General features: G+C 30.7%; 1 protein-coding gene and 1 long non-coding RNA gene across 2 annotated transcripts; both read right to left on the reverse strand.

Annotated features, from left to right (window-relative positions):
- Window positions 1-2,326: 2,326 nt before the first annotated feature.
- Window positions 2,327-9,367, reverse strand: LOC129289623 (uncharacterized). Its single transcript, XR_008588179.1, has 3 exons — window positions 8,899-9,367; window positions 3,556-4,605; window positions 2,327-2,620 (listed from the first exon to the last, which is right to left on the reverse strand). It is a non-coding gene; the product is annotated as an uncharacterized LOC129289623 (long non-coding RNA).
- A 7,170-nt stretch (window positions 9,368-16,537) lies between these two features.
- On the reverse strand, window positions 16,538-19,618 carry LOC129288578 (UPF0481 protein At3g47200-like). Its single transcript, XM_054925220.1, has 3 exons — window positions 19,286-19,618; window positions 17,613-18,370; window positions 16,538-17,490 (listed from the first exon to the last, which is right to left on the reverse strand). The coding sequence occupies exons 2-3, from the start codon at window positions 18,356-18,358 to the stop codon at window positions 16,812-16,814; spliced, it is 1,425 nt and encodes a 474-aa protein (XP_054781195.1). The 5' UTR covers window positions 18,359-18,370; window positions 19,286-19,618; the 3' UTR covers window positions 16,538-16,811.
- Between the last annotated feature and the right edge of the window lie 5,106 nt (window positions 19,619-24,724).

The following is a 24,724-nucleotide window of genomic DNA, read 5'->3' on the forward strand; positions in this document are numbered from 1 at the left end:
CTGTGTGTCCATATTTATGAATTGTTCTGATAAATCCCCAAAAGTATGAGATTTTAATTAATTGATTTTTTCATACTCTAATGGTTTTTAATTAGCAATTGTTATTATTTATTTATTTAGTCAATCATTTTGATTTGTCAAAATTAAATGTTAAAGCTACTTTGTCATTATAAATTTAAAGTTTCTCGATACTGAAGTTATATAAAACTTTTATTTCGTGTTTACATTGAATTGTTTTCTCCTTAATTTATGTAAATGTTATAGTTTCTTCATTTTGATTCTACAACAATATTATGGTTGTAACATTATTCACTGAAAAATATTTTTGGTTTCAAATAGCTTGTACCTTCCTCAGAACCTTTGAAGGATTTTGTTACTGGATTGAAGTTGTGATGCCAATTTGGTTAATCTTTATTTTATGTGAAATTTTAATTTATACATTGTATTTTATAAATAATGTTATAGGTTTTCCACATAGACTTTGGTTAGAGTCTTTATTTTGTAAATATTTTGTCTATTGGTTGGAAGGAGCTAAGCTCATACATGCTATAATATTTCTTTAAAAATTTTGTATTGTAAAATTTTAGGGAAATCCTATTCTCAAGGGAAATATTGTTAGAATTTTCACAAAAATATTAAAGCTTCATTTAAATAAAAAGTATTTTTAAAATAAAACATTTCTTGAATTAGGCTTAAGGGATATGTGTTTAGGTGCATATCTCGTGCCGATCACTCCCATTTTTAAGGTGTGACAGAGTTGATCAATTCAATGGTAGACATATGGGATTTCATGCTATATATGCTCCTTGTGATTATTGTGAAAATGCACATGTTATTGGACAATGCCCTTTCTCTCAACAAGTAGAAATAGTGAACTATGTTAGAAATTATCATAGTAACAATCAAGGTAATCCCCTACTCAAATACCTGCAATTCTAGGTGGAATAGTCTGCCTAGCCTTTCTTGAAAACCTAATGCATCACCCAATAAAGCATTTACTTTTGATGCAAGGCCAACTAATCCATCAGGTTTATCACAAGTTGAAAAGCAAGTTATTCTAATTCAAGAGCCAAAAGTTAACTTAGAAGACATGATGGTTAAGTTGATGACTTCTTAGATAAAGTGTAATCAAGAGAAAGCTAACATTAATGCAAGGGTTGACTCATCTCACAGAAATATTGAAACACAAATTGGCTACTTAGCTACTATTATAAATGCTTTGAGACAAGGTGGCTTACCAAGTAAAACAATTCAAAACCCAAGACTAGGAGAAAACAAACCTATAGAAGAATGCAATTTTGTCATGATAAAGAATGAGAAAGAACTAGAGGATAGCTCATTGAGACCCTAACTTGTTGAAAAGAAAGGAAAAATTGAAATGATAAATTTTGAAAATGAAAGACAAAGTCAAGGGTTATCCCATGATGTCACGAGTAGTGAAGAATTTGTTCAAAGGAAGAAGGACAATAAAGAAAAAGTTCACATAGGAGGTGAGAAGAGGAAGAAAGAAAGTGCACTAGAAATAAAGCAAGAGGTAAAATCAAAGCCACTATTTGTTCCTTCTTTACCTTTTCCTCAAAGATTTGTTAAGAAGGAGATTGATGAAGAATATGCTAAGTTTTTAGAAGTGTTGAAGCAGTTGCATGTCAATATCCCATTTGTGGAGATGCTTGAGAATGTTCCAAACTATGCAAAATTTATGAAGGAAGTATTTTCTAAGAAGAAAAGATTTCATAAATTTGAAACAATAGAACTTACTGAAAAGTGCTCTTCCATGATAAAATAAAAGATTCCCCCAAAGGCTCTATATCCAGGACAATTCATGATTTCATATAATGTTGGAGATATTTTTAATGGTAATGTACTTTGTAACCTAGGAGCAAGTGTGAATTTGATGCCACTTTTTGTGTGCAAGCAACTAGGTCTTGGGATTGCCAAACCCACCACTATTATTTTAAAACTAGCAGATCAATCCTTACAATATCCTGTAGGGGTTCTTGATGATGTCTTGGTGAAGATAGATGATTTAATAATCCCATTAGATTTTATTGAGGTTGATTTTGAGGAGGATAAGGAAGCACAACTTATTTTTAGTCATCCTATGCTAGCGATAGCAAGAACTATTGTAGATGTTTATTATTATGTCCCAAAAATTAGACGTGACGGGCACGAGATGCATACATAATCATACATCCCTTAAGCCGTGATAAAGGAAACCTTAATCTAATATTTAATATTTATTTATAAAGCATATTTAGACTTGAAATTTGTAACACCTTTACTAATGTTTTCCTATAATAAAAGGTTCAGTGTTTTTGTAGAAATTTTGGTAGAACTTCCTTCGTAAATAAGATCTCCCAAAAATTTTACAAGATGATGTTTCAATCAAAAATATCAAACCAATTAGGAGCGGAGCTCCTTCTAACCAACAGACACAATATATCACCACATAAACAACCTAACCATAGACTATGTGGAGCACCTAATAATAAGCTTACAAAAGAAAATTTCATAATTTAAAACTTTACATCAAGAGAAAGTTTAGTCCTTAGCTCCTCCACTTCTAATCAATTGTAAACTCCTCAATGTTCAGTGGGTGATTTAGCATCAGCTACACTATCTGAGATCAAAAATTATTTTTCAGTGAATAACGTCCCAATAATAAATAACTAAACATAAATAAAAAGAAAGTTAATGAGATAACGATTTCCATAAAAATTCAAATAATTTTAGAATAAAAGGATGTTGTATAACTGTAAATGAAATTTTAAACCATCAAATTATCATATCAAATATTATTACTTGGTTTCAATGAAGAAAATAAATGAAATAAGTAATTATAAATAGATTACTAATAAAAAATAACTGGGACATAAAATCATTATATAATCAAAATTCATATTTATAGGGACTTATTATAACAATTAACAAACGTGGACATATAGTCCACGAGGACAAATAATCAGACATAGCCGAAGCCAAAAAATAGATGTGGACACATAGTCCACGAAGGCAAATAACCAAACATGGTTGAAGCCACAAAACAGACATAGGTACGAGACCCACAAATAACAAACGTGAGAATAGAGCTCATGAAAATTAAACTAGCGAGTCATTGAGCGTGGCATGCCAAGGGCTAACGGAACTGCCGTTAGCGACTTGTGTTATGTATACAGTCCCATTTTTAAATTCACTTTCAAATATATGAGAAAATCGTTACTTGAAAAAAAAATATAATTTCTCTTTTCAATATCAAACTCGCATGAAACATATACAAATATTAAAATTTTTTTCAAATATGAAAATTCATAACTAATATCTCATAAACCATTCATCAAATTTCATATTTGGCTACATCGAATAAAGGACCAATAAAATTTGTAAAAACATTTTTCACCAATCTAAAAAGTATAAGTCATGATTTCAAGGAATAAACAATTTAATTAACAAGAATAGTTAAAGGAAAAGAAATATATAAATATCCGTAAATTGTTAAAAAAGTACGTTGACAAAGATTTTTTTTTATATAAATTGATTGGGACGTTATCCACTTACCTGATAAGTCTTCCCAACCTCTATGACTTACTCCTTATCATTTTTATCAAGATCCTCTTCTTCTAGACACCCTATATAAGCATATTTATATACATGCAAAAATTTAAGTCAATACAAATTAACTCTACTAAACTATTGTAGTAATTATTTAAAGACACCAAAATCCATATCTTAAAAGTTCTCTAATTTCACGGTTACTTCATATGAATACTCCCCTTATCTAACATATTGAGCATGCTTTTATTTTCAAACTCTATAACATACACATCCAATTATATATATATATATATATATATTACATTCAATCTTTCAATTGCTTCATAATTCCTTTACTGCACCTTACATCGAACACCTAACATACACCCCAGAATCAAATCATACACAACATTGTAATTTACAAATTTTCAATCATAACACAAGAATCCAATAAATCTCTCAATAATATAGATAAATGTCTTTATAATATTCGACTCAAATTTACCAATGAGTAACACCCAAGTCAATTTATATTTTCAAGTTAAATTCATAAAATAATAGCACCCTAACCAATTAAGTCTTTCAAGAAATTTACTAATATTCTAGTAAATGCACAATAAAACGACTTCTTTTCACAAGTATTTTAACAAACATCTCATGTCACTAACAGTCAAATTCTATATCCAAGTTTTTCTATTTCAGCTCATCCTAACCATTTCTTTAACATCATCTAGTTCAAATAAAATTAATTGGACTCAAACTCTAACCATACTTATCAAAATCATACTTCCAATACACAAATTTTAGTTTAATTCCATTCCTCCCTTCCTTCAGCAGCCACGGAAAGCAACAGAACTTAAAAAAAAAATTTCAATTTCAATCATTCATTCAGACACTCTTTCTTACACCAAAGTATCAAGAAGAGTTCAAACATCCTTACCTTAAGTACCAACAGTAACAGAGGAGGGAAAGAACGAGAAGAAGCTGACAGAACAGGGAGAAGAGTTCTCGTGTTTCTGGCCTCAACCAATGGCAGGCCACTCCTCTTTCTCTCTTCGAAAACGCACAAGCAGGCTAAAGGGAGTCAAAGACCAGATGCATTCAATCACAGCAACAACAGAAGAAGAAGGAAAAGAAGATCATGAGCTGTGCAGGGAATAAATCAGAGACAGGGTACACATGAAAGGAAGAAAACAGAATCACAATACTAGACCAAACAGGGATGAGCTCTTGAACAACCCTACCAGCTCCGGTGACCTGATTCTCAGACCCCAGCTGTGCATACGTGATCAGCGAGAATGGTGAAGCAACAAAGAAGATAAGTAAAGATAGGGAAGCACGACAGACAACCTAGGTATCACATAGAGATGCCGAATCTCCACTTTCACCGTGCGATCACCGAAAACTAGAGGGGAGAGATAAAGTGCAGTGGAAGATGACAGAAGAAGGGAAAGAATGATGGTGAACTGGAGGAAGTTGAAGTTCCTTGTCTCTCTCTATCGTTTTTGGACTTTTCAGCAGAGGAAAGATAAATAGAAGGAGGGAAGAGCCACGCGTTTAGGTCTCTATCTCTATCTCTTTTTTTTTCTTTTTTTTTTAGAAGGGCATTATTGTAATTTTGTCTGTAGGCTGAAGCAAAAGAAAGAAAAAATTTATGGGAATTTGCACTCTTGTCTCATAAGATTCAAACTCATGACCTATTAGGTAAGTAACAATATAATTGCCACTAGATAAATTCTTCTTCGTGCTAATTTATTCCAAAATTAATATAAATACACTTAAGCACAATATTATATATTTTAAATTTCAATTTTAATTTTTAAGTTTTAATTTAATATTTTTTGTTATTACATTCTTCTCCCCTTTAAGAAATTTGGTCCTCCGAATTTAAATATGCTTACCTCAATCTTTGTAAAATTTTGATTATTCAACATGCATGTCACATCCAATTCCCACGTAGCTTTCTCTTAAGAATGGTTACACTACAACACTTTTATCGAAGCAATTTCTTTTGATTGCAACTTCTTCACTTGTTTATCCAAAAATAGCCTCAAAAGCTTTTTCATATGATAACCTAGGTCTATTTAAATCTCTTGAGTTACCATTACATAAGAAGGGTCGTACAAGTATTTTATAATATTGATACATAAAATTCTAGATAAATGCTCAATAGTTTAGATGATATTGCCAACCTTTGTACGAAACACCAAATTTCTCCAAAATCTTAAACGAATCAATATACTTCGAGCTCAACTTGCCTTTCTTCCCGAAGTTCATCACTCACTTCATAGGAATCACCTTGAGAAATACTTTATCTCTAACAATAAATTCTAACTCTCAACATTTATTATCACCTTAAACTTTTGTCAACTCTATGCTATTATCAATCTTTCTTTAATTATTTCCACCTTCTCAATAGGTTCTTGCACCAAACTCAATCTCAAAGCTTAGCATCACTAACCTCAGACCATTCGATAAGAAATCTATATTGTTGCCATATAGCACTTCAAACAATACCATTTGAATGCTAACTTAATAATTGATATAATGAATAAACTCCACCCATGCCTGATAGTAATCTTAAGACTGATGTAAAAATAAATCATTCCTAATTTTTAATTATAATTATAATTATAATTATAATTATTATTATTATACAAAACAATGATAAAACCCTATGAGGCCCAAGAGACTTCAAATTCTCTGTTTATTCTCTGTTTGTTGTGATTCATGGCCAATTTTACACTACATCTATTTTACTTGGGCCAGCTTGAATACTTTCTTAAGAAATAACAAATCCTAAGAAAGTAACTTATCAATCCACAATTTGCACTTAAAGGATTTAGCATAATTTATTGTTCCCTCACTTCAAACAATGCCTTTGCATAAGGTGGAATAATTTTTGATTAAATGTTTGAAATCAAGTCAATGATGAATTTAGTCTCCCAATCATGTGGTAATCTAAACAATTCTTCTAGAAAAATATCAAGAAATTCCCAAACAATTAATGTGATTCAAGCTAATGGTGGACTTATCAACATTTCTCATCATAACTAAGAACCCTTAACAACACCTCATTAGAAATTGTTAAGCTTTTAGGGTCAAATTTGATTAATACATGTTTTTTTTATAAAATTCTCTTGCAATACAAAAGGAATTTCACCTAAAATATCAAATTTCACCACCTTCAAATGGCAATCAGTGGTAGCATAATAGGAAGCTAATTAGACCTTACCTAATATCACATCAAAATCAATCATATTCAACATCATCAAATGAACAAGGGTTTCTCTATCATAAAAAAAAACTCACAGTATTTCTACACATAAGGGACAATCAAAAATGTTCTTCCTAGAGTACAAACTACAAATGAATTACTAAGTTTGGTAGGTTCTTTACCCAACATCTTAGTAAGATAAGCAGGCACATATGAATGAGTTGATCTAGAATTAAATAATGCATAAATCTAATTAGAGTATACAATAATAATACCTATAATAATAGTAGTTGAAGCCCTAGCACCCTTTTCTGTCATAGCATAAAATCGTGCTTGTCTTTGCCTAAAAGACTATCCCTGCTTTCCATTTCCCCTTCCTAACACACCCTTGCTAGTTGAAATAAAAGTTGCCCCAATAGGTGAAGTTGAAGATGAAGTAGGGTGGGGAGGAGGTTGAACTGATTCATAGCTTGACATAGATTAAACAAAAGGACAATCTCTTCTCAAATGACCTATCTGTCCACACCTAAAGCATGCACCAGTCACCCTATGACATAACCCTATATGATACTTTCCACAAATGGCACAAGGGACTCTAGTATAACTCGACTGATTCACTATTAATTGAGTTTGGGGTTTAATATCCCCAAAACTAGGAATAGTAGGGATATTTCCTAATAGAGATCCGTATACTCTAAGCATTGATTGAAGGGTATGAAAATGAGGTTAACTTTGAAATCGATGGCTTCTAGAGGAAGAGCCTTAAAATTTCTCATCACTTTCTATTTTGCATTTCATAAAAGCTGTCTCATCTTCCTTATGCCAATTTTCAATCCTCAATGCACTATCCATAACTTCAGTATAGGTTTTAAAGTGATCCAGCATAGGAGCTACAGAATCATGTATATCTAGTAGTAACCTATGTATAAATCTACTAATTTGTTCCCTCTTAGTCAGCACAATATGAGAAGTAAAAGTAGATAACTCTGTGAATTTTTGATCATAGTCTGCTATTGACATTTACTTGCTACATTTTAAAGTTAAAAACTCTTCAATCTTTGCATCTCTAGTACTTTGGGGTAAATAACGCTTCATAAAAGCAATCTTAAACTCATCCCATGACAAGAATGGTACTCTAGTTGCTATTATAGCTGGCACAGTTTTAATCTAGGTATTTGTCACACCTTGGAGCTAAAATATTGCAAATTCAACATATTATACATCAGGGCATCTTAAGGCTCAACACCTCTTTTCAATACCCTCAAGAAACTCAATCGGGTCTTCTTGTGCATTAGTCCCAGAGAAAGAAGGTGGATTTAGCTTCATAAATTCTGACAATTTAACTGTAAGAGTTTCCTCTTGCTTATCATGTATCGAAGGGATAGTCTATTCCTTAGACTAAGAACTTACTTGTTCAGCTCTAGGGGGAATGTCTTGAAGAGGCCTAAGGGTTTGACCACCTCTAGTTCTACTTCTACCTCTACGATGTCCTCTACCTTTTCATGGTAAATTATCAGGTAAAGGGATTATGTCCAAAGTCCTACTGCTACTTGAACTTTTAGCAGATGCTCGACGTCGAGGTGCCATTTTCACTAATCAAAGAAATATAGAAAGTGTTCGGCTCAACAAAATAAAACTTATATGCTAGGGGAAATCAAAGACAATGAAAAAAACAACATCTAAGAACTCTCTAGAAGGCCTTCAATGATGCCTCAGTTATGATTATACTCGGGTTCATAACGATAATTGAGACTTCATTGAAGTGTCCTTACTCTACATAGCTATAAGAATAACCTAAGCTCTAATACCAATCTATCACGTCCCAAAAATTAGACGTGACTAGCACAAGATGCATACATAATCATACATCCCTTAAGCCATGATAAAGGAAACTTTAATCTAATATTTAATATTTATTTATAAAGCATAATTAGACTTGAAATTTGTAACACCTTTACTAATGTTTTCCTTTAATAAAAGGTTTAGTGTTTTTGTAGAAATTTTGGCAGAACTTCCTCTGTAAATAAGATCTCCCTTCGTTCAGTAGCCACGGAAAGCAACAGAACTTAGAAAAAAAATTTCAATTTCAATCATTCATTCAGACACTCTTTCTTACACCAAAGTATCAAGAAGAGTTCAAACATCCTTACCTTAAGTACCAACAGTAACAGAGGAGGGAAAGAACAAGAAGCTAACAGAACAGGGAGAAGAGTTCTCGTGTTTCTGGACTCAACCAATGGCAGGCCACTCCTCTTTCTCTCTTTGAAAACGCACAAGCAGGCTAAAGGGAGTCAAAGACCAGATACACTCAATCATAGCAACAACAGAAGAAGAAGGAAAAGAAGATCACGAGTTGCATAGGGAACAAATCAGAGATAGGGTACACATGAAAGGAAGAAAACAGAATCATAACACTAGACCAAACAGAGATAAGCTCGTGAACAACCCTACCAACTCTGGTGACCTAATTCTCAAACCCTAGCTACGCATACGTGATCAGCGAGAACGCCGAATCTCCACTTTCACCGTGCGATCACCGAAAACTAAAAGGGAGAGATAAAATGTAGTGGAAGATGACAGAAGAAGGGAAGGAATGATGGTGAACTGGAGGAAGTTGAAGCCCCTTATCTCTCTCCATTATTTCTGGACTTTTTGGCAAAGGAAAGATAAATAGAAGGAGGGAAGAGCCACGCGTTTAGGTCTCTATCTCTATCTCTTTTTTTCTTTTTTTTAGAAGGGCATTATTGTAATTTTGTCTATAGGCTGAAGCAAAAGAAAGAAAAAATTTATGGGAAATTTGCACTCTCGGTCTCATAAGATTCAAACTCATGACCTATTAGGTAAGTAACAATATAATTGCCATTAGACAAATTCTTCTTCTTGCTAATTTATTCCAAAATTAATATAAATATAGTTAAACACAATATTATGTATTTTGAAATTTTAATTTTAATTTTTAAGTTTTAATTTAAATTTTTTTTTGGGTTATTACATTTGTAAAGGAGAAATTACCATAAAGGTGTTGGGAGAAGAGGCCAAATTTAAGGTTGCAAAAGAGATAAAGGGAAGGAACAAAAAAACGAGTAAAGAATGAGAATGCACAAGAAGAAGAACAAATTAGTTTCAGAAACCTTGCAAATACCATGGTGTTCAGTAGGAATGAATGGAATCCACCTTGATAATTTGAGAAAGTCTGGCTGACGACTATAAACTAAGCGCTTTTTGGGAGGCAACCCAAGTTTTATTCCTTTTCACTCATATTTTCTTTGGTTTGTTTATTTAGTTGTCTTTAGTTTGATCTTCTTTTATTTTGGTGTGTTTGTAGGACTGTAGAGTTCTTGAAGAATTTGAAAGCTCAAAGCCAAGTTTTAAAACCAAAGAATGAGTCAATAATATTTGGGGAGAGTATTCTATCCTTGTGCTTAATGGATGATATTTATATGTGTTTACATGGGATGAAGATTGTAATAACCCTAAATAAATTTAAAATAAATAAATATATAGGTTAACTTGCTTTAAGTGTGTTTATATTAGTTCTTGGAATAAATATAATAAGTTAGAGACTTGGTCTAGTGGCAGTTGAGGAAGATTTCATATGTCAGGTCTCCAGTTTGAATCCGAAAAAGACTAAATGAAGAATCAATTTTTTTCCTCCTTTTTGCTATGTGAAATTACCAAATTGCCCTTTTTCCATTGTGATATAATTCCTCCTCTTTTCCTTTCTCCAGCAGAATTGGTGCATGAGTCAAGAAAGCTGTAGGCTTCAGCAGAAACTTCGAACCCTTGTCGTTCAGCCCTTCATCCATTATCATCATCCCTGTCGTTAAACTACTCGCCGGTGACGTTGGGAGTGCCGAAAAAATCCACCATTGGAGACATTTAATAACTGGTTGTTCTCCCCTGTTTTCGCTTCGTTCCCTTTTATCTTGCTGTTTGTGAACGGTGCCAACGTTCTAAGCTTCCTCGTCGTTTTTCTTTCGTCTGTCTCAAGTTCTGTAAGTTCGTCAGAAGTCTTTTGCTCTTCTCGCGTTGGAATCGTGCAGCAAACCTTCTCGTTTCTTCTTCTTCCTTTCAGCTCATTATACAGAGATGTGACTCATCTTGCTTCCTTGTTCAGTTTCAGTTGACTGAGGTACAAATGATGGGATTTTTTCTGTTGCTACTGTCAAGTTTCTCGACTATGTTCTTAGTTTGTTATGCTTCCTTCTACTCGTCCTGATTCTTGCTCTATTTTCTCAAATTTCGTTCATATGTTGCTAATGAATGGAAGAAATTAGCTCGCTGGAAATTGGTAGATTTGGTTCTCTTCACTTTCTTTTGAATGGTGCTTCGTTTTTCCTCTTGCTCAGCCGTGAATTTCATTTTCCTCCTTCCCTGCTGTATGCCGTTGGATCATTTGAGGTGAAGAATCTTAATCCCTTCTGTCTTTCTTCTTGGTAGCTAACGCACCTATGGGTATGATGAGATAACATTGAAATTGCTTTTCATTTTTTGATTTTCTGTTGCTGCCCATGACTGAATTAACAAAAAATATGCAGTAGTATTGAAGAATGATGATGAAACAGATGGGTCATAATTTTAGATTTAAATTGATTTTATTTGATTTGGTTAATGCTAAAGAATTTATTAAGGTGAAATTGGAAGAGATAAGCTTAAATATGTTGTTGGTGCCTATGAGATATTATTGAAGGGCTTGTATGAGAAAAGAAAATTTACTTCTAAATATTGATGGAAATTATTGATTAGGAATTCACCTGTAGATTTATAAAGGAATTTAAATTATGGATTTACACACACAGTTATTTGTATATTTAAAGCTCGTTTGATTTTTGGTAAATAGTTGAAGGTTTTAGATTGAAAAGGTGGAAGTAATACACCTAAGGTAAGTGGTGCAAAGATTGGGAGAAAGCTTCTATTCCAAGAAATTAAAAAAGTTATTAAAATTGTATATATTTATATTTTATAGGGTGTGTGGAAGAACAAGACCATGAAAAGACTTAAAAGAAGAATACTTTCGGGAATTTAAAACTTCAACAGGTAAGTGAATAGCATTCCTTATGAGTATTCATTGAAAATCTTTTATTAAAATATTTCATTTTTATGAATTATGTTAGTTTTAGAAATTTTGAAATAATGATGAAGAATAGTCATATTATGATTTGTGCATTTTCTCAAGAAATATATTTTTAATATTGATGAAGGCACCTTTGCCTATTGAATTTTAAAATTTCTTGATTACATGATTAGCGCAAGTTTGTACATTCGTTATGGTGTATCGATTTGACAATTTTCATATATTTGAAGCAATTCATGCGAGTTTGATCTTGAGAATGAAAATTTGACTTCACAAATAATTATTTCTCTTGCATGTTTGAAACGGGATTTCTAAGAGAACTCTATACAGAACACTGCTACTAACGACAGTTCCGTTAGTCCGTAACGCGCTGTGGTTAAACACTAGCTAGTTTGTTTCGTGAGTTTTATTCTCACATTTGGTATTTGTGGGCTTCATACCCACATTTGATTTCGTGGCTTGAGCTGCGTTTGGTTACTTACCTTCATGGGCTGTGTGTCCATGTTTGTTCCATAGCTACGGCTGCGTTTGGTTACTTACCCTCATGGATTGGTGTGTCCACGTTTGTTTTCGGGGCATAAGCCGCGTTTGGTTATTTACCCTCGTGGACTGAGTGTCCACGTTTGTAATCCATTCTGTTGAGTTCTCAAAATTTTAAATGTTGAGTATTATGTGTTTTCAAAATTTAATTGATTTTAACTAGTAATTTGTATCACTTTGAGTTATATGAGAGCAGATCATTTTCTTTAAGCATGATAACATAAATTGTTTTCAATTTACTCTTGTTTTATAAATATGGTTATGACTTACATGTTTATAAATTTTGATGGAATTGCTTTTAACTAGCTGACAGTATTATTAGAAATTATTGATTAAAATTTTAAGAAATTTTTTCATGGGAATGCTATTCACTGGAAAGTTATTTTGGCATCAGATTTGTTAGCTGACGCTGATCCCACCAACGACCTCTAAAAGGGCAACTAGCTATAGTGGGTGGACCTTTTTGATTGGTATTGTTGTTTTAATGTAAATATATAATCTATATGTCTTTTTGATTTGAAAGAAATAGCAGATACTCCACATAGGTTGTTGATGAATTTTATTTTTGGTCTGTATATTGGTTGTTGGCTAGAAGGAGCTACGCTCCTGATTTATACTAATATTTGTAAATTTTTTATTGTAGAATTTTCGGGAGATCCTAGTTACAGGGGAGGTTCTGCCGAAATTTTTACAAAAACGTTGACACTTCCTTATGATAATGAATTTAAAGAAGTTATTTTAATTCTCATATGATTTGATTGAATTTTATTCTTTTCTTGAAAAATGAAATAAATATTCATTTGGAGGCTTACGAGAATGTGAGAATGGTTCACACTTGTGCCGATTAGCCTCTATTTTGGGGCGTGACAAAAATCTTGTGTTGATGAATTTTTGGATTGAAAGTTGTTAATTAAATGTTAGGAGGTGTGGAAGCGGGTTTAGTATGATGTTGTGTTGATTGGGAGGTGTTTAGGCTTTTTCTTCATGATTTTTTGCTTAATTTGCATATTTTTCTTAGATTTTGAGTATTTTTATTTTTTTTGTTTTGTTCGCCCCAACGGAAGAGAATTTTGCCCTAGCAAAGGGTCTCTCTGTGTTCTTGTCAAAAATTTCAGAGAGCACCTTTACTGTAATAAAATCTCATTTCACTCTAGCGATAGATGCCTCCGTGCCTTTTCATCAAAAATTTTAGAGAGCACCTTTTCTGCAGCAAAATCTCATTTCGCTCTAATGGTAGATGCCTCTTTGACTTTTTACCAAAATTCCAAAGAGCACCTTCGCTAAAGTAAAACTTTATTTTGCTGGAGCAAAGGGCTATTCTATGAAATGCTTTACCAATTTACAAAGAGCACCTTCACTAGAGCAAATCTATGCTTTGCTAGAGCAAAATCTTTGGTTGAGTTAAAAAAATCTTTAAAAAAATTTTTAGTTTAATAAGAATAAATTTGTAAATATTTGTTAAAAAATGCATATTTTAAAAGAAATCAAAAAAATATTTTGTCTTGTTTGTTTTAATTACTTTGAAAACAATTGAAAATTACTTTAAAAAAAACTTGTTGCTTTCTTTGTTTGTATTTTTTTCCTATACGTTTAAAATTAAAAAACATTTTATTTTCTTTTTACTACTTGCACTTTTCCTATTTTGAATTCTATCATAGAAATTTACTCTTCTCTTGTTCCTTTAGTCATCAACCCTTGTATTTTGTAATATTTGGTAGCACTTACCTTATTATCTACTAAAGGATGACATGCTTTTACTCATAGTTGAATGGCTAAGAAAGGGCAAATATTAAAGAATTCTAATCAAGTATCATCAAATGAAAGTTAAGCCATCTAGATGAAGCAACAATTGGATTCCATGCAAGATTTAATTAAAAGAATGGAAGAGAATTAATGTGCCGGATTTTGGGCTTTGAGCTCCATCATTAGCTCTTTTCTAGCTACTCTTGTTGTTGCCTTGAGCTTTTATTCTAATGGAATTTTGTCTTTTCTCTTATTGTTAGATTTTTTTTTTCCTTTTTCTTTGACTACCTATTTGGCTCTTATTCTCTTCAGGTTGTAATTGATAATTCACAGCTTATTATTTGATGGTCTATGTCTAATTTCTTTGTCTCTAATTTATCCACTTTTCTATTTAATGCTCTTAGCAAGTACCATATTCTCTTGAGGATATGTCACTCTCATCCTTTTCTCAAAGTCTTTCTGTCTATCAACTTACCATGTTTGTTGGTCAGGGGAATTTTAGTGTCCCTAACTCCTTGTTTGTTTTCTTTCTCTAAACATTGAGGACAATGTTTAATTTAAATGTGGGGGAGGGGCTACTTGCTACTACATTTGGTATCTTGCTTGTCCTTGAATTTTTTTTAAGAGTTGGTTGTACATATTGTACATAGTAAAAAAATGATAAATAAAATTTAAAAATTTTGAGAATCTCATAAACATTTTATTTTAGTCATTTTGTTTGTTTGTTTTTCTTTTGAATGTGGCTAAGGTTTGATTGATTTGAGCTTGAAAAAATTAAATTTGATTAGAAGCCGGTCCTACCTTCATAGAATTTTAGTAAGGCAATGGATTAAGTTTGGATAATTAACAATAGTTTATCCAAAAAGCTTGTGATAATTTTGAGCCTAAATGTTCATTTCCTTTAAGAGGCAGCACACTTATTGTGATTCTATCTCTAGAACTTGTTTTGAATCTTTGTTAAGACTTGTAACAGCTATTTGCATACATAAACATGATTAAGGCATTCATTTTCTTAGCTAGTTTGGCCAAATAACCATCCCTTTTCATATCAATTTGTTGTTTCACCAAATTGAGCCTTGGCCTTATTTTCAAAAAAAATCATCATAAGTCCTTTTGCTAAGATTTTCTCACTTTTCATCCATTTTTATTTCAATTTACTACTTTGGTAAGAGCTAAGTGTTATAACTATGAAAGAAAATGAAGGACCTAGAATTTAGTTGGGGTTTCATAAGTCGTTCAAAAAAAATAAAAAAATAAAAAAAGAGAAAAATGAAGATGAATAAAAAGAAAGGAAATAAAATAGGGGAAAATAAAGAAAAAAAGTAGAAAAAAAAAAGGAAAGAGAAAAAATAGGAGAGAGAGAATTATGAATAATAAAAAAATCAAGTAAAAAAAAATTGTTGATCTTCATTGATACATCTTGAAAATAGTTGTGGTTTATCCTTTAATTTTTTTGATCCTCATTTAATATGCTTAGCACTAATTACAATATGTAATTTTGACTCACTGAATAATTTTATTTTATTATGCTACCTAGAACATTACAACCTTTCAAAAGTCCTTTTGATTTGATTATGCAATGGCATAATTTAGTGGAAATTAAGATGAGAAATGAGCTTAGTAAAAATATGACTAAGTGGATGAATGTGTGTGAAAATGGCTTGAAAATATATTAGTAGTGGACCAATTTTATTATTTATTTTGGATTTTATACATGTAGAGAGGCTCAATTTAGGAGCTCAAATAAGAAAATTTTGAAGTCCAAGTCAAAGGAAAGTCTAGTTCACTTTTGGGATCTAAGGCAACACTTTCAAAATTAAGGGAGAATTTCGAAATACTTGGACGATTCTGAAATTGGTTATACAAGAAGTTCATATCAGAAATTCGAAGGGTTCACAATTGATTCAAAAACTCATTGGAATGAACACATTAAAACCAGGTTTTCTAATCAAAAACTTAATTTTGTAATGGATAAGAGAAAAAGATCAAGATTAAACCAAAATTTGAAGCTTAGAGAGAGTTTTGGAAATTAAATCAAAGAACAATAAAGTAGAAAAGATAGAATTTTTTCAAAAATCCCAGGGAAGTATGAAAACGAAAAATTATTCAAGTTCAACCTTCAGTATTAATACTTTTACTCTCTTAGAGTAACTTAAACCTGTTAACACTAAATTTTCTCTAAATTTGTCATGACATCAAAAGCAGAGTCAACATATTTCTATAATACAGATGCCATCTTTTGTGAGGCAGTACTAAAAAAAATCAAGAGACTTTGATGCTTCTTGAAGATTTTTTAAAATGTGGTCTTTAAGTTTCATTATATGTCCTACAACGTCTTCAAATGTCATTTTCCAATCTATATATCATGATGTGAAACTATTACCATGACAATTGATAACTAGAGTCCAAGTCAATTAGCAATTTCGCAGAAATTAAGTAGAAACATGAGTACTTTATTTACATAAGTGATTATTGAAGACATAAACTTCTACAATCAGATTCAGACTAATAATACATATTACTAAGATTGCATATTATTCACCAAACTCCGAACAAAACACAAAAACAAGGTTCTTCTGCAACTAATTAACTTTGTCCACCATGAAATCCTAGGAAAAGGCTCATGAAGATCTTCTCACGTTATTTATAACATTACACTGTCATTTTAGTTACTTAATAATTCAAACATGCTATGCTGCATCACAACTAATTAGGGTTGCCTTTAATTTGATCGAGGTCAAGGACCAATCTGACAACTCGGCAAAAGTTGAAGATTGTGAATACGAGGACAGCAATTCCGACCAAAGTAGAACTTGCTCTCCAAGCATCTCTGAAGTATACCAACCTCAACAAAGCCATTGTACGATTCCAAACCTTCTGGTAATGTCCATTCAGATCATTTATAATGTCTTTATAGCACGTCTTGTCCACCACAACGTGTTTGCAGAGACTATTCACCAAAGTTGCTACTTCCTTGTCGCTCCCAAGTTCATGGATAATAACTTCTTTCTCAACCAGCAAATCAACATCATCTTTGGTGTGAATGAGAGAGTCAATGAAGGAGACGTAGTTGCAGATGTAAGGTTGATCTGCATAGTGACACTGCTCAAAGGCTATGAGGTTTCTCAGAATACATTCTGTTGTGTTGTCTATTTTTAACTGTGGAATTTGTAAACGAGCTTTGAAGTATGTGAATTTTGGTATGCAACCCAAGAACAGAAACCAGCTCAAGATTGAAAGTTTCTTGAACTTTATGTCAAGCAAGTTTTTGTCATAAACTTTCTCGAAGCTCACTCCTGCTTCTCGCAGCTTCGTTGCAGTCCTCAGAACATTAGAAGACAACCCTTTTTCACGCTGAGTGAGATTCTCATAGATGTAGAAGTACCTTGTCAAATAAAAATAATTTACAATAATGTGTTAGCTTTTTGTGTTTTACTATTATATTGCAATTCTTATCACTTTCATCTTGGCACGCATCTCTTTCAATTTAAAGATGAAAATACGCACCTGATCATGTCAGTAAAATGTTTTGGTTCATTCTTCCAGTTATGTTGTGCTAAGCCAAACCTAAACGAACACTCCTGCTGGTACCCATTTGGTTTCTCAGCTTCATCGTGATACGATTTGCTTTTTTTATAAGGATGAAAGCACCTGAAGTAATCATAGGCCAGTTCAATAAACTTGCCACGCCTTTCAGCTTCTGGAACCACAGTTGTATACAGCCTATCCAAGATGAACAATGGTATCTGGTTTTCAAGCAGCAACAAGTCCCTCTGGATACCTTTATTCAGCCATGTTTGTTTCAATATGATATCATCTTGGTGATGTTCTGGTTTTCTTATCATCAGAAAAAGCTCGATTATGAAAACAGAATCCAAAAGAATCATTTCCACGAACTTTTCCTTAGTGATGGAGGGAAACTTTTCTGCATAACAGAGGCGTATAGCTTTCTCTTCAGCTTCAAGGTACTCTTTGTAGGCCTTCATGGCTTCCTCATTTTTGACACGATCCCAGAAGTAACCAAAGTATAGTAGCTTCTGGTGTTGCATTGGTTTTAGATTTTGACCGCCAAAGTGAAGGGGTCCAATGGAAATCAACTGAGGAGTACAAGCTTCCTCGTTCACGTTCCGAAGACTACATGGGACTCTGTAGATGTTACACTTGGACGTGTTCAGATCTTCTGGTTCCTTATTTATGTCGATAATGTGACACAACATCTGATAAATGGGTCTTGATGATTCACAATACGCCATCGATATCCTCACCTGTGAGGGAAATGACAACAAAGTGAGTAGAAATTCACACAACACCTTGTTGGAGTTATTTAGTTCTTTAGAACGAAGAAGATTGTGAAGAAGGAAAGGAAAAGATAGGAGAGACGAAGGAAACTTGAGAAGAAGACAGAAGTAGAGTTTGAACAAAAAAAAAAATGAAAAAGAAGAATAGAAGAAGGCAAGAGAAGTGAAGAAAGAACAAAGACGACAAGGATAAATGAATAGAGGCTCTTTGCAACAGCAGCTTCGCATCCTCCTCAGTTCCTTTCTGCAAGGCTTACCTTGGCCAGATCAAGCTTCCAGATGAAATAGTAAAGATGAAAGATATTTGGAGAGAATGGAGGAAGAAGATGAAGAATAAAGGCGTGTGCGAGCTGTTCAGTACTTCCGTCGGCAAACTGATCGGAAGCAAAAGACTAATGGATAGAAAAGTTAGCTAAGAAAAAAGTAAGAAGATTCTTATCACTACCATTGTATGGCTGGTCCTATTTGGCTAAATAATAATAATAACAATAATAATATTTTTTAATCTTAAATTATAAAACAAATTCATATAAAATTATACACATATCAATAAAATTTAATAATAATATTTTTTAATTACTTTTTAAAAATTATAAAATATTTATACGCGCTTCATTACACTACAAAATAATTTTTGCGGTCGAGCTAGGATACCGATACAGAGAAACCGCCAGCAGTAATTTTAACTATTTCTGGTCCCATAATAAATCCTATAGAACGGCAATATGGATCATGAAAGAAGGAGAAGAAGAGAAACAAAATGAAAAAAAAAAAATCACATAAAACCCAGTAAAACTAGGTTGCTATATTTCTTCAAAATCAAAAGGAAAAAAAAAACAAAAAACAAAAAACAAAAGGAGTGGGTATGAAAGATTTCGGAACCTGGAACAGTTTGCTGTCTCTTCTCAGAAAATGATCTTTAATTTGTGCCTTGGATACGTATAGTCTGAAATTTGAGTTGCAGGGCTGATTTCTGTGACTCTTTTTTGAGAGAGAGAGGGGAGGGGAGTGAGAGAGAGAGTAGGTGTGTGTATCTTGGTCAGGATCTCGGTGGATGATACTGAAGACGACACAATAACAAGCCTGGTTATATAGATTCTTTTGGTAAAGAAGAATAGTAAATTTCCGAGCTGAGAGGCCCAGGCGTTTCACATCAACATTATTAAAGAGAAAAATTGACTTTCGTGGGATTTGGTAGATGGAAGGATGTCTTAAAAGAAGAGAAATACAGCAAGACAAAAGAGACAGCGTGTTTGTATTTACACCAAAGAGACAGGGCTTACGGGATTATTTATTTAAACAAGTCAGACTTTTTTAATTAAAGTTTAGCTCGAAGCCAATCAAACCCACACGTTTAACAAATTATATATTATATATTATATAATATTATATTATATATATAATATAATAAAGTAATACATTATATTATATTATATTTTATATTAATTTTGATATATTTAACTCTTGATATGTTTAAAGCCATTAAGCCCATTTAAAGGCTTGCCTAAATAAAGCAAGCTTTCGAATGGTAAATAGGCCTTCAATTTTTTTTTTTGGAGCAAAAATAGGCCTTCAATTGAAGGGCAGACTTTTAATAGACTTGGATCAAGACTTTTGTTTACACTACATTTATTTTGGATAAAAATGATAAAAATATTTATAAATTTTTTTAAAGCGTTCCATATCTTTTAAGTGAAGAAATGTGTAAAAGTATCCATATATCTTTTTAAAAAATGATTAATTAAATGTAACTCACATAGCCAGGTGCCAAAGCATGACTTTAATTCATGAGAAATATGAACCATTACAATCACAATAGTGATATTTCAATATTTTAACACAAAAGCTACTTTAATTCACGATGTTTTTGTTCTTTCACCTTTAATTTCTTATGCAGATAATTCGCTTTTATTGAAGAGTAAATAAGTAAAAGTAATATATATGCTCACTCAAAATATGTGTTCACACAAGTGTTCTTGTGTCACATACATTATGCATTGCATAGTGCAAGAGAATTAATGAGAATACGAGATGTCATTACCACAAGGTATTCCATAAAACAACATATAATCTTAGTGATTAATTATGAAGCCCATTTGCAACTTGTTGGTTTTTTTTTTTAACCCCAATTAATCGTGATTTAGATTATTTGCCGCATGTTGAATAAAGCTACAAGGAGGTGCATGCTTTTGCATTTAAAAATCACGTTGGGTATTTATTAAATTATATTTGATAATAATTATTGAAAACTAAACAATAACTTTATAAAAACTATACGCTTTTAAGTAATTATACATCTAAACTGATTTTGAATTTTTGATAAATACATTTTCAAACAACACTAACTTTCTCATAATCACTCAAAAGAACTATCCAAACAAAATCATGATTTATTAACATTACTTTTAATTAATATTAAAAATTAAGATTACCTATCATCTCATTTGCACAACTCCAATTCGATGGGGTACTAAAACTAAGCAAAACAAAATAATGACCAAAACTATTGATGAGGAGGAATGCAACAAAGAACCAAAAAAAAAAAAAACAAACAAACAATTAAGCTAAAAGTGACTACTGGTTCAATGAAAGATCTTAAGACTAATTATCACTATTTCATTTCTTTGAAACCTCGCATATTCTTCCCTTTTTCATATGATTAATACTATTTATCTTAATGATGATTCAAAATTTACCTAAAACTGTCTTCTGAATGCTGCATTGACCTTATGATGATAGAATGAGTACCTCTAAGTTTTTATTGGGTGGTTAATCATATGGATCAATCATAATCTAAACCTACTGAATTGGGTGAAGCAACAAAATAATCATTCAGCCCTAATGCTATGTTTAGATAGAGATGAGGCGGGAAAAAGCCTAGAAAAGAAAATAAGGGGAAAACAAATTTTCCATTATTTGGACAAGAAAAGTGAAAGGAACATAAAACAAAGAGATAATGGGGCGTTGCCCAAAATTTCTCAACACATAATATTTTGATAAAAGAAATTTATGTCACACTTTGGTCACCAACTCTCTACTCAGTTCGGTCTTTCGTGATGAGATATGAATCATTTAAATTTAAAAAAACATTAATTTATATTTTTTAAGTAAAATTTACAAAAATTATAATTTTTTAATAAGTATACTTTATCACTAATTTGGGCAATGCTAATTATTTAAATAGTCTAATTTAATATAAAAAATTTTATAATTTTTAGAAATTGAATATATTTAATATTACATTTTTTATAATTTTTATCAATTTTTGTTTTACTAAATACAATATTCTGATAGTTTCCAAAAATTATAAATTTAAACTGTTTAAAGTAAATATAAATCTTCACTTTATAAAAATGATAAAATTCTAATATTAAAAATTGGATCATTTAAATTTTTATAAGTTTTAAAAATTATTTAATGAATATAAAATAAAATTTTTTGTTCAAAAAAATATAAAATAAAATTTAAAATTTAAACAATCTAGATCACATCAAAGTAGAATCCATCCCTACCTATTGCTTCACCATCATCTTTGCACCTTCTTGATTAGGACCATCATTTTCAGGTCTTTTCAACCTGGAACTGTGGTCTTCGCTCCTACCCAGCCATCATCTACGGCTGGGTATTTGAAAGAGGGCACATTTAGTTGTTGATTAATCGTCTTCTCTGCTAATATAGAAATACTTTTCTATAAGCCAAAAATATTATTTTTTATTAATATATTTCTTATCAAGAGGGAAGCTCAACATTCTTATAAATGTCTCTTAATTATCTCGACTTTAAATTTTTTCTTTTATCAGCCAGGGCCAGAAATCAAATTATTTTTATAGAGATAATTATTTGATTTTAAAGTATATATAATAATACATGACCAAAAAAATTATATATAATAATATGAATATATATATATATATTCACCAAATAATTTTCTTTTAAGTTATTTTGATATATAAATTTTAATATGATTTTTGCCTTCAATTTATTTTTATAAAGATAATTGAATGAAACATGGTACTTCCTCCATCCAAAAAATATAAAACATTTTGATAAAAATAAAATTTTATTAATGATGCTTTTTTAATATTACTTTTTCTATTATATTCTCTCTCTTTAATTTTTTTCCACCAATGGAGTATTAAGTGAATAATATTTTTTATAGTTTATATTTTTATTTTAAAAAAATAAGATTATAATGTATATTTAATAAGCTTTATTAACATGCGTGATTTTTTTCTAAAAATATCTTATAAATTAGAATAGAGATAGTATATTCTATGGAAAATTAATCAATTGGTTTATGTAATTTTGATCTAATTGTAATTCAATCATTTATCCTTTGATTCTTTATTACTCAATTTTATAATTTTGATTCAACTATAACTTAATTTTTAATCTATGACTCGTGGAACTCAGTCCCTATAATTTTAACTATTTTAAATTATTTGTCCTTAAATTTTAAAACAATTGTAATCTTTATAATTTTATTTTTTAAATTATTTGACCAATAATTTAAATAGTTAAAACTATAGGATTGAGTTGTTTAAACCAAAGTTCAGATACTGAGTCACAATTAAGTCATAATCATAAAAATTGAGTCACAATAAATTAAAATTTAAAAATTGAGTTACAACTAAGTCAAAATTATAGAGACAAAGCCATTATTTTTTATTATTCTAGAATAATAGAATATCCTTCCGTACCAAATTGTAAAAAACTTTTGAAAAATATTTGGCATCCCAAAATACAATGTATTTTGAGAATATTAAAATTTTATTAAATAGGTTTATTTCAATATTATTTATTCTCTCTCTTTTTAATTTCTGTCTATATCTCTCTTTTCAATATATTAATTAAAAGGTATGTTTGAAAGTTTATATTTTTATTTTAAAAAAGTTTGTTAAGTATATTTAATCACATTTATTGAAAATGTAAGATTTTATTTCAAAATGTTTTATAATTTAGGTTAGATGGAATCTATTTTATAATCATTGTGATATCTTTTTTTTTAATTTTTTTTTATTTTCTTTGCTCTCCTATTATTTTATTCATATTTAGAGCTCAAATAGCGATGTTAATACTATCCATTACTTCTTACGCACAATAATGAGTTATTTTCGAAAAACTAACAATTACTTATATTATAATCTAGAGAGAGTAATTAACTAGATTTATTTCCTGTGTGAAGCATGGAAATGTTTTAGTATATAAAAATAAAAAATTAGTTAAATAAAATACATTTTCCTCCTCTCTATTTTGTTATAATTATGGATTTTTTTCTATTTTAACACCAATACAAATCTCACTTAAAGTCAATAATTACAGAATATAAATAATTTTTTTCTACTTTTAAGTTTTCACTTCCATCCATTCAATTGTTAGTTAACAGTTAAATCATATATGTTGAATTAAAATACCTCTCTTTAAGTATAAATTTTAATTATTCAAGTTACGCTCAAAACATTTAAATGATATATTCTTTTAAATTTTTATTTTTATTTTAAATGTAATATTTATACAAACTTACTTAGTTAATAAAATTTGTAAAAGTTTGATAAATAATAGAGTAGAATAAAATTGTATAATTCATATAATTGACCCCACCTAGTAGGATAAGATATATTGTAGTTGTTGTTATATAAACTTATTTATGAAGTATTTTAAAAAATTTAAACACATAAGTTTCCCAAAATAATATTTCAAACATGTGTGTAAAAAAATAATAAAATAGGAATTTAATATAATAAAATATTTATTAATTAATATAATTTTTTTATTTTTATTTAAAATTTATACCGTTAATAAAAGTTAGTTTAAAAACAATGCAATGTTGCTTGTACCATTAATAAAAGTTAGTTTTGATTGTTAATAGATTAAAAAATTATAAAAAATAATTAAAAATAATATTTTTTTTAATAATAAGGTATTGGTTGACATATAACTCTAGAATCCTAAAATCATCCTCTCATCATAAACCTTAACTCAAAAGTAAAATAAAATGGAAGAGGAAGGGTAGATGGAAGCTTACCTAGGTATAGACAAGCTTGAATTACTTCCAAGAGCTCCGAAAATCAAGTCCAAGAGCTGTACACATGCTCTAATTTTCTAATTCTGGCTATTTGCTGTGACTATTAATAGTTCGAACTTGTGTTTTATCACTTCTAATTAGGCTTGAGTGTCCCAATATCCTTTTGAGCCCAATCTAAAGACTGATCAATTTTTTAACGACATATTAGCCATCTCAAACTATTCTTAAACATATTTATATTTTAAAATTATTTAATTATCTTTGACTAATTTAATTAACCTGGGATTAAAACTTCA

The sequence above is a fragment of the Prosopis cineraria genome, unplaced genomic scaffold (assembly GCF_029017545.1).
Source record: "Prosopis cineraria cultivar Desert tree isolate PC_DT_omini unplaced genomic scaffold, ASM2901754v1 PC12, whole genome shotgun sequence".
Classification (NCBI taxonomy): domain Eukaryota; kingdom Viridiplantae; phylum Streptophyta; class Magnoliopsida; order Fabales; family Fabaceae; genus Prosopis; species Prosopis cineraria.